Source organism: Caenorhabditis briggsae (assembly GCF_000004555.2).
Source record: "Caenorhabditis briggsae complete genome, chrIII, whole genome shotgun sequence".
NCBI lineage: Eukaryota > Metazoa > Nematoda > Chromadorea > Rhabditida > Rhabditidae > Caenorhabditis > Caenorhabditis briggsae.
Window position 1 is genome coordinate 6623803 of NC_013490.2, and position 10705 is coordinate 6634507.

Sequence of the window (10705 nt, forward strand, 5' to 3'; positions counted from 1 at the left end):
AAAATTCTGAATTTCGAAATTTTCGAATTTTGAAAAACAGTCGGTTTGCGCCCCTTCGGGCTGAGCCTCCTAGCTCCCGCTTACAGTAACCGTTGTCTTATAGACAGGTTTTGTCATTTTTCCAGAGGCCTATTTTTTCATGGTCTGTTAGGGAATTTCGAAATTCGATATTTTGGTTATTTAGAATTCCTAGAATTCGGAAAGTCGGCAGTAAGAAAATCCGGAAATTGAAAAAGTAAGACACTCGCAAGTTCAGAGATTAGTAAATTTTTAAAAATCAGATGTAGGAAAACATTAATTTTGAAATCTAGAAAAGTGTTTCAATCTGTATGTGTCAAATGCCCAAAATTTGGTATATCAAATTTTAAGGAATCGGAAAATTCAGGTTTTTGCATACTTACTAAATGCCGGGCTGGCCTGTCCGCAAAATTTATAGAATTTCGAAAAAGTTTAGAATCGAGAATTTGAGAACCTGAAAAATTAGAAATTCAGAAATTCAACTTTTCGAAACACTTTCTCGTCGAAAAGTGTTTGGAACTTCGGAAAATCGGAAATGTAGATTTCAGAATTCGAAAACTCTAAATTTCGAAAATTTAGACATTCCGAAAATTGAAAACCTGAAGTGTTGGAAAATCTGAAACTTTGAAATTTTTTGGCATATTCTGTGAATAAGATCTCAGAAATTTATATATTCCGAAATTCGAAAGATGTGAAAATAAGTTCGGAAATTTTAAAAATTATTCTGAATTCTGAAAAATCGATTGATCAGAAAGGGCCGTGTCATTTTCCCTCGCATTCTTTTTCTTTCTTTTTTTTCCTTTTATTTTCTTTCTTCTACACTGTTTCAGAATTTTTTCTTCCTTTCAAATCTTTAAAATCCATACTAAAAGAATATTTCCACAAAAATTCTTTTTTCTCAAATATAGCGTGGATAAGAAAAAAATTTGGGAAGTCAGACGGAAATGACGTGAATATTTCTTCAATATTTTTCTAAAAATTTGCACTGTAGAAATAGAAGAATGTCTCTAGAATACGTCAGACACAAAATTTCGAAAGATTAAATATTCGGGCATCATCTAGCTGCTATTTCGGGTTATCTGTGAAAATTTGGGAAAATTTGGTTTATTCTGGACTTCGTTAGGGAAGGTGATACGGGAACAAACGGACACACACACTCACACACAGAATTTGGCGATTGTTATTAGTAAAGATTTTATCAGTTGACATATTTTTTATATCTTTCACGGGGACCGAGATGAATTAGCTCAAAATTGAAGGTTAGAGTTCTTGAAATTGAAGGTTAGTGAGGTGGAGTTCTATTAAAGTGTTTATGATGTTTCATATTGATGATTTCATACTCTAAACAATACATGATGAGTCATTCTAAATTTCACATGATTAGGAAATCTTGATGAAATTGTTTTTGTGAAATTTTACAGAGTTTCGTAATTTTCTTGATTTTTCTGATTTTGAATTTTGTAAAAAAAAATCAAAAAAGTTTCTTAAAATCTGAAATTCTCAAACTCAGAAATCTCGAAGTCCGAAAATCTGGAATTTCGAAAATTTTCAAATTTGGGAACTCTTTTCCGAAGTTTTCATTTTTGAGTTTTTGAATTTTAGAACTTTTCAATTTAACAATTCAGAAGTTCAAAAGTTGGAAAGTTCAGAAATTTTTAATTTTGAAAATTCTAGAATTCGGAAACTCGACAAATTGAGAACTCTAGTTTAATGTTACCTTTGAATAATACGTTTATCAAAAATTCAAATTTTCAACCTATTATCACTAACTTTTCCAAAATTTCGGGTTAGACAGTTTCTGCCGAATTCCATCAAAATATTGGCTACTTCTTTATAGCACTTCAGAAATTTTTTAGGAAAGAATCCGCGAATCAAAATCAATAAAAGATTGTCCTTCTTTCTCTTATAATCACCAACCTTTTCTGATAAACCTCCCGGGTGATTGTGAGCGAAAGTGTATGAATGTGTGCACAAATGTGTGAGGAGAAGTGTGTAGTGTCTTGTCGGCTCATGAATAAATAACACTTTCCTTCTCTCTTTATCTTCTTTTTCCAATTTTTTGTTCTGTCCAACCCAAAAAAAATCTTTGTACAATCACCACTATCCCCCTTCCCGACCCTTCTCTCTATCCGCTCGTTCGTTTTCGCGCCTCGTTTTCTTTTACTCATACATTTTTTTGTCTCTCTCTTCGTTCTTCTTCTCTCTGTCTATTCGTCATACTTCTTCTATCCCCCAACCCAACCGTTTCTATCTGTTTACTCTGTGTGTCTGGGTGTCCTAATTTGTAATTATCTCTTGATTCATGCCATTTACCCAACTCAACCATCCGTCAAGGTAAAACTTTGGGCTAACCTAATTCGAACTTCATTCTTTTCATTCCTCCGTTCGCTTTGTTTTTATTATACAATTGGTCAAGCATCATGCCTTCTTAAACGTATTCTTTAGCGTAAAACCTGTAATAGAAGGGCTCCTTAACTTTAAACTTTGAGCCAATTTTTCTCGGTTCCTGTCAAAGATTTGAAAAAGTTGTCAATTGATAAATGGTTTATCATAATATCAGAAATATTTTGTCAGTTGACACAATCTTTGATGACTTGCATAGAAATTGAGATAATTAAGCTTAAATATGACATTGTGGGAACCCTTCTATTACAGGTTTACGGTACCTGCTAAACTCATCAGAATCTTTTCAATTTCAATATTTTCAGAACCTTTTGAAAATGAGCAAAAAATGTGCTCGTGAGGACTGTGGGAAGACAGTCTATCCAATTGAAGAACTGAAATGTTTGGATAAAGTCTGGCATAAAGGATGCTTCAAATGTACGGTGTGTGGAATGACACTTTCAATGAAAAACTACAAGGGATATGATAAGAAACCTTATTGTGACCCGTAAGTTTCTAAAAAAACTTATGTTTTGAATCTGATAGTTTACAGACACTATCCAAAAACTGTCGCTTCTGTGGTAGCGGATACTCCGGAAATGAGAAGAATCGCTGAAAATACCAAGAATCAGAGTAATGTGAGTTGCTTGTATTCTAGAATATCTTTTTCAAAACAAGGATCACATTTTTTTTCAATTCAAAAAGTTACTGTAGATGACGAGAATTTCAAAAAATGTAATATAAGTAACCGTAAAACCTGTAACATAAGAGCCCCACAATGTCAACTTTGAGCTAATTTTTCTTGGCTCGTTGCAAGATATCAAAAAATTGTCAACTGATGAAACGTTTGAAGTATTATGATGAAAAATTTATCAGTTGACAACTTTTCTATATCTCTCGCAGAAATCGAGATAAATTGGCTCAAAGTTCGCAGTTTGCCTCACTACAGGTTTTACGGTACTTGTATTCTCTACTAAATTTAAAAAAGCCCTGTTCAAATTACAGATCAAATACCACGCCGAGTACGAAAAAATGAAGGGGACCAAGATCGAAATCGCCGATGATCCGGAACTTGAAAGACTGAAGAAAAATACTCAGGTTTCTAAAAACGACCCGTTCCGTAGAATTCTGAAACTTTTCCAGGTCCAATCCAATGTTTCCTATCACGGAGTTCTTGGCCAAAAAGCTCGTCAAGAAGAGAGTCGTCCAAAGGAGGAAATCTCGCCAAACCCAACACCAAGTAAGCTATTTTTTCCATTTTTCTGTCCTGTCTCATTGTCCGAAAATATATTAAAGTCCATTTTTTGGTTTTGTGTCGCACGGGCAGCAATAATTTTCCGATTCTTATATTATTTTCATTTTGCTTAATGTCTTTTGTATCGCTTTATTTTTTACACAACTAGTCCTGGTCACTGGAAATGGAGGAGTTGTTTATGGAATTGGAGTTGGAAGCAATGCGGATTCTGATTGTGGAGAAGAAGAAGAAGAAAAGGACGAAAAGGAAGAAGAATTCGTCAAACTGGAAGACGTGGAAGTAGAAGGCGAAGAAGACGATGATTATTGGCAAATCCCTGTTATTGTTTATCCCAGATAGTTACCACACTTCCTCTAACACAAGCCCATCCAAACCGTCAACTTTGAGCTCAAATATCTTGATTACCGTGAAAGATATCAAAGATTTGTCAATTGACAATTTATTTATCGCAATATCACCAATATTTTATCAGTTGGCAAATATTTGATATCTTTAACATAAATCGAGATAATTGATCTCAAACTTGACGAATTGGGTGGACTTTAAATAGAGTAAATACTGTAGATCTTGTTTGATTCTTGGATGATTTGTTTAGATCAGATTTTTTTTGTTACTTTCTTCTACCTCATTTTATTCTGGATATTCTAATGTGTCTCAGGTTTTAAAATAGCTTTTTTACTGCGAATCTTCTAATGTTTCTATTTTCTTCTATCACTTCTTCTTTTTGTGTCATATCTTTGTCTCGGGGAATACGACATCCGCGGTTTTTCGAAAACTTGGATTACTGTATCTCTGTCAGTTTTCTATATCATTTTCTGAAACTTAAAACGCCTTCAGGTGTTGTTGAACAACCCATTCAATCCACTCCAACTCCTCCAGTAAATGACCAAAAGCCGAAAGCTGTCCAATCGAATTTCAAGAAAGGACCGGCATCTGCCAAAACTGTGAAAGCCTAAAAAATCGTTCAGTTTACATCTTTACTTTATGTTTTTTCTCGAAACTTAACTCAATAAATAAAATGCACACAAACTTTTATGTTTCATGCCCCTGCCCGTCCTTGCTCTTTTCCACTTACTTTTTCCTTTACCACTAACCTATTTTCTTTTTCTTTTCAGCCCCAATTTCTCCAATGAATCATCAAACCTATTCTGCTCCAACTCAAGCCGTCGCAGCCAACTCTCATTTGATCTACTCGACAGAACAAGGAGGAGCAGGTTGGTAATTATCGGTAGAGCGAGAATGCTGATTCAGTATAGCGCACTTTGATAGGCTTATGTTGTGTACCGCTGAATGGTTCCCTTTTATTTCGCTTTCAGTTTCACCAATACCCCAAAAAACGATTGGAAGTATCGCTGATTATGATCCAATGAATGGGCAATGGGGAACGGCTGCGAATCAACCAAGAAATTCCGAAAAATTGGGATATTTGAGTAAGAGCATTTTTAATTTTTCTTTTGGCTTTGATTGCTTTTGAGCCAGTTGTTTCTTTGGAACGCACTCTGAAATGCATGTTTTCCGAACAATGGTCTTTTCTTTCGGTCTTATGGAATTGGACATTTTATACCTAAACATTTTTGAATTGCTTTCTTTCTATTAACCAATTGTTGCAGAGAATCAAGTGGATAAAGGACCAGCAAGATTTTGTGCGGATTTTGCAGGAGCTCCACCGTCTTCCGTCTCTTCAACATCCCCTCATTCGACACTTTCCTCCCCGCAAAGCGCTGTTTCGCCAACTGGAAAAGCTGGTTTCGCTGTAAAAGCGATTTATGATTATTCTGCTGCTGATAAAGATGAGGTATATTTTAATTTCTAAACATTAGATTTAAAAAAAACAAATTTCTTGCAGATTTCCTTCCTAGAAGGCGATATTATTGTGAATTGCGAAAAGATTGACGATGGATGGATGACTGGAACAGTTCAAAGAACGCTTCAATGGGGAATGCTTCCAGCTAATTATGTCCAGCCTCACAAACTTCCAACTGGACTTCACAGACTTTCCTAATTTTTCCGTTGTTCTTATTATCATTACCATGACTTCTGCTCACAGTTTGCACCCCAAAACAGCTTCAAAGTGCTTCAAAATTTTTTAGAAAAAAACAATCTACAAAACGGGTCAAGTCAACCTTCTAAATGCCTTTTTCTATAATTTTCTTCTTTCAATCTAAAAATTTCTGGTGCTCACTAATAAACAATTGCTAAAGTTTTATCTCTGATTGACAGGATTTTCATACCGGAAAGGAATGAGACACGTGATAATAGAACATATAGGTGACGAAAATTACAAAAACTTGCAACTGTAAAACACTGTAACTAGATGAGAATAAATTTATAATAACTAAATTAAAAGAAATCTCCTGCTTGTGCACGGCCAGCAACGGAGGGTCTAGATGGGCCAGCACCGTCGTCGTCTTCTCTTCGAGGTTTCCGAATCATCGACTCGATTCCAGGCGTCCCGGGAGTTCTTGCTCCTTGACTCCACGAAGACCCTGGAGTGCCCGATCCACGACTCCAGGCAGAACCAGGTGTTTCAGAACGTTTAGAATCGGAAGACCTAGACCAGGCGGATCCTATTTTTGGTGAAGCAAATGGAGATCTATGGACGGGTATCATTTTGAGACCAAGCTTCTTCGTGGCAAGTTTCTGAGCTGCCGGAGAAAGTTGAGCAAGTTTATCGGAGACACGCTTCGATCCAAATCCTGGTGTTCGACTGAAAATTCAAATTCATACTGTTGAAACTGAATAAATTGAAATACTCACTGTGCTCCTTCGGCTGCTTTAATTGCAACTTTCCGTTTGTCTCGATATTTGGCAGCAATTGAATCATTCATTGATTGAGCAATTTTCTCGCGGTAAGGCATTTCCGGTATTTTGAAAATTGGTGCAGCGTCAGGTAAAGTGTGTTCTGTTACATCAGGCGCATCAAGACGGAATGGAGTTCCATCGATTTCTCCCCATGTCATAAGCGGGGAGTCCATGTCATCCGGATTTGGATTCGGTGTTTCCAGAAGCTTGAATGAATTTGCAGGTGTCACTTCGTTTCCCAAAAAGTCAACTTTTCCAGCATTTGCAAGAGCATGACTGACAGCCGCTCTGGTCATCGCCTCATCACTCGGTTTCAATCTTCCACTATCTGGAAACCGTGTTCCTTTTCTATTTATTTCAGTCTTTTGTCTTTTTGCAGCTTCCGCTTGCTCGGCGGGTGTCAATGCTGCTCCTTCTGGATTAAATAGAACGGTATTCCAAGCCTTGTACTTCCAGTTATCAAGGTGCAATGGTCGGTTGTCATCGGAGTCGACGGCATGTTTCAAAGCGAGTTGTACATCTGCTTCAGCAGCAATAGCTTGTCGAACCACCTAAAAAATTTGGTAAAAAATGACGGTAAAAAATTTAGGATTATTTGCTTACCAAATTCTTGTTGTGCTCCTCTTCTGCTTTATAAACCCACGGTCTTCTAGCATCTTCTCGTTCTCTCATGACTTTTGCCAATTCTTCAAATGAGGCATTATCTTCAGAAGTATATTTATTCAAATAAGATGTCAATGTCTCCTGATTCTTTTTCCGTCGTTTTTTGTTTATTGCCTGTAAATCTTGCCAAACGATAATTAGCACCACTAATAATGAAAGCTCACCTCATTATCTCCCTCTTCGTTTGCAAATGGCATGGGACTTTGCATCCAATCATGTTTTCCAGAATTAGAAGATGGGCCAGGAGTTTCAGAATCGAACTGCTCGTCGTAGGGAGCTTCAGAAGTTGTTGAGCGTGTGGTAGGAGGGTTGATTGAGGTTCTGTCCGTACGAATGCTTCCCGTACTGCAGTATTTCATTTGGAGCTCCTTGATTTTAGTAATATCTTTTTTGGCAACAGCTTCGAGATACTCTTTCTGAGCCTGTAACGATTAATATAAGCGTTAAACATTCAAATTCATTGATTAAACACCTGCATTTTTTTCAATTGTGGAAAATAGTCTTTTTCTATTATTTTATCGAGTCCAGCGATGTACTTCTCCTCGGGAACCACTTGTCGCTCATGTTTCTTGCTAGCCAAGGTCTTTTGCGAGACTTTCACCACTTTTCCTTCGTTGGTCGATTTCGGAACAATAAGCTTCGCCTTTTCATCAATTTTATCAAACGAAGACATTTTAGACTAGGATTAACTGAAATAAGTAGAGGAGAAAACAATTCTAGAAATTCGTTGCGAAAGTGCGGAGTGTCGTTGCGCGTGCTGCTACCGATGGCCGTGGCCTAGGACCCGACCAGTGTACTCCTCGTGGACAAAATCGTGATTCAAATAAATACCGTATTTTTTTCCGGAACAGGGAAAACAAGAAAGCTGAAATGTCGTCGCCCAAAAATGAAGAAGTTGTGCGAATCAGCGCCAATGAGTACTGGCAAGATATCAAAGATGAATACCTCCAAAAACTTGCCAGTACGGACCCTGCTGAAATCTACCCTAGCAACAATCCGGGACCGGAAACTGCCGATGGTAAAGTGAATTTCGAATGCCATTGCGTAGGACACCTTGTTGCGAGTCCGTGTGGTTTTGAATTTCGGGAAGTAATCACTTGCCAGAAAAGCAGCAGTGAAGATCAGATGGAACAGGTAACCGATTTATAGAAATCTCAATTATTTCTCAGATTTTTTCAGGGAGCTTGTGGCAAAGAACTGCTATCTTTTATGGAATGTGTGACACGGACGCAATGCTTCGGATCCAGTGGATCTCCTGACAAATATAGCCAATAATATAGTTTTTTTCTTTTTCTTACTATAGTAATTTTCATTTTGTTATTTATAAAAGTTGTTTCCCTTGTTTTGTGATGTTTCTTGTTTCTATGCATTACAGTAGTGTATTGCGAAATGTTTATTTGCTCACATCCTATCCTCAATCCTCGAACACTCGTCGTTTTCTTTTTTCTTTTGGTGGATGTTCGGATGTTCTTTCGGACAGCTTGAAATATTCTCTTCCTTTTTTCCATTTCCACTTAAAACCATTGCTGTGTTTCGGTTCAAGAGACAGCATGATGTCCGCGGCTTAAATATGGTAATAACGTAGAAAGTCTTCAGCCGGCCGACGTTTATGATGATGCTGCAGACTCGTTTTTGTTTGAATTCCCGTCGCTTGGCGATAAATTACCTTATTTATCGACAGATATTTCGTTGAAAGTATTTTTCAATACAATTGTGAATGATCAGACATGAGCGGAATTCCTTATTCCTTATTCGTTCTTCCTTGTTCCGGGTGTTTATTTTATTCCTTATTCCTTATTCCTTCTTCCGGGTTTTTCAATTTTTATTCCTTATTCCTTATTCCTCATTCCTGATTTTTTCTTATTCTTCCGGATAGTTCGAACAATTAAAAGTTTGAAATTTAAAATTAAAAAAAACGCTTTCTAAACCTAAACTACCACTTAAAAAGTCGTTTAATGAAGCCTGAATTCCTATTTTATATGTTTTATCAAAAATTTCAAAAAACATTCGGCTTTTTTTTAAAATTTTGTTCCGTATTCCTTATTCCTTCTTCCTTATTCCGGGTGTTCTTTCTATTCCTTATTCCTTATCCCTTCTTCCGGGTTTTTCAATTTTGATTCCTTATTCCCTATTCCTGATTTTTAATTTTTGTTCCTTATTCCTTATTCCTTCTTCCGGATTTTCAAAAATTTTATTCCGCTCATGTCTGTAACTGATATCGGCTAGTGTCTTTAGAAATGTTATTTTCTAAGCCAAGCTATAAATTTTCGGAACGGAATTCCGAAGATTTTTTTCGGAATGAAATTTCGACTAGAATATTTCCGAAGCTTTGTTTCGGAATCGACTTCCGATCGGGTTTTTGCTGATTTTTTTTCAGGAATTAGACTTTTGAAATACTGTATGTCAAAGGCGCACGCGAAAGTCTCTCTAGCGGGTCTCGAGCGGAATTACTTGTCACACACTGGGGGTTCAATCGCCGTTGACAGGTCTTATCACTTAAAAAACACTGCAAGTGGTCCTCAAAACTAGAAAAATCTGAAGAGACTGAGAAGATCCTTTGCTAAATCAAAAATAGCATTACAGAAAAAATCTGATACAGGGTATGACTGTTTGTTTGTTGGGCACTCTTAGCACCAGTCCGTTTACTCGTCTATTGATCTTTTTTAAATAGATGATAAGATGATAAAAAGTTTTAAAAGTGGCTGGAGCTTATCTTCGAACTGGATTTGATGAAAAATAGTGAGATATTGAGCTAAATAATCTTGAAAACAATTGTTTTTCGAATTAGAGAAGAAACTTAATACTGGCGAGATCAATCGCACAGATTGTACACTCTTAAATCTAGATCGACAGTCTTCCTAATTTAGATTCCACTCGCACTTAGAAGATAACAGTTCTTTTTCAGGATGATATTAATTGTAAGAAGATAATTTCTAGCTCACAAACCGAAATAAAAACGATTCAAATAAATATTTTACAGTTCATCGAAAATCAAAAAACAAGAAAATTGAGTCATAGTCAATAGAGCAACACATACTACTGTCATATATAAAGTGATGTGCTGACTGAGAGTATAGCTGATATCTCATAAGTTTTGCTTTTCTTTCATCCTCCCAACACAAGACATTTTCAAGTAGCTCCTCGGGTTTTCCCTTTTTCTACCGTCTCTAACTGGGTGCGGAGGGGCGCAAACACTGAGGAGAAAAGCCTACACTTCAAACGACACCCCACTCCTTTTTCTCTAAATCTGTGGAATGGTGGTTGTCCTCAACACTAACTCTCAACTTGGTAGTTTTGGATTTAAAATTTCAAATTTGAGCTTCATCTGGATTTTGAGAAAATCACTGAGATGAAAGTAGTAGAGTTACTGATGTTTGGAATGAGCGATATTTTTCGGAATGTCGAAAATTCCGAATTTCGGAACATTCTGGCTCTGAAAATTTCAGAAATTAGGAATATTCCGGTTTTCAAAATATCGGAATTTGTCAGCACCGAATTTTAAAGTATGAAATTCCACTTTCCTCTCAAAAAAGCGCAAAAAAATTGTGAAAAATCGACAAACAAATCTCGAAAACGCAAAAACAG

General features: G+C 36.6%; 4 protein-coding genes across 4 annotated transcripts; 3 read left to right on the top strand and 1 right to left on the bottom strand.

Moving 5' to 3' along the window:
• Positions 1 to 2738: 2738 nt before the first annotated feature.
• Positions 2739 to 4611, top strand: CBG18124 (the record flags this gene model as incomplete). The annotated part of the gene is made up of 5 exons (XM_045243917.1): positions 2739 to 2908; positions 2954 to 3038; positions 3406 to 3498; positions 3544 to 3640; positions 4493 to 4611. The coding sequence occupies 5 exons, from the start codon at positions 2739 to 2741 to the stop codon at positions 4609 to 4611; spliced, it is 564 nt and encodes a 187-aa protein (XP_045096392.1).
• Positions 4612 to 4784: 173 nt separating this feature from the next.
• Positions 4785 to 5657, top strand: CBG18123 (the record flags this gene model as incomplete). The annotated part of the gene is made up of 4 exons (XM_002642116.1): positions 4785 to 4869; positions 4972 to 5085; positions 5266 to 5450; positions 5502 to 5657. The coding sequence occupies 4 exons, from the start codon at positions 4785 to 4787 to the stop codon at positions 5655 to 5657; spliced, it is 540 nt and encodes a 179-aa protein (XP_002642162.1).
• Positions 5658 to 5995: 338 nt separating this feature from the next.
• Cbr-ess-2 lies at positions 5996 to 7793 on the bottom strand (the record flags this gene model as incomplete). The annotated part of the gene is made up of 5 exons (XM_002642115.1): positions 5996 to 6362; positions 6413 to 7008; positions 7061 to 7234; positions 7285 to 7542; positions 7593 to 7793. 5 exons carry the CDS (start codon positions 7791 to 7793, stop codon positions 5996 to 5998), a joined length of 1596 nt encoding a protein of 531 aa, XP_002642161.1.
• Positions 7794 to 7990: 197 nt separating this feature from the next.
• On the top strand, positions 7991 to 8395 carry CBG18121 (the record flags this gene model as incomplete). Its single annotated transcript, XM_002642114.1, has 2 exons — positions 7991 to 8254; positions 8300 to 8395. The coding sequence occupies 2 exons, from the start codon at positions 7991 to 7993 to the stop codon at positions 8393 to 8395; spliced, it is 360 nt and encodes a 119-aa protein (XP_002642160.1).
• Between the last annotated feature and the right edge of the window lie 2310 nt (positions 8396 to 10705).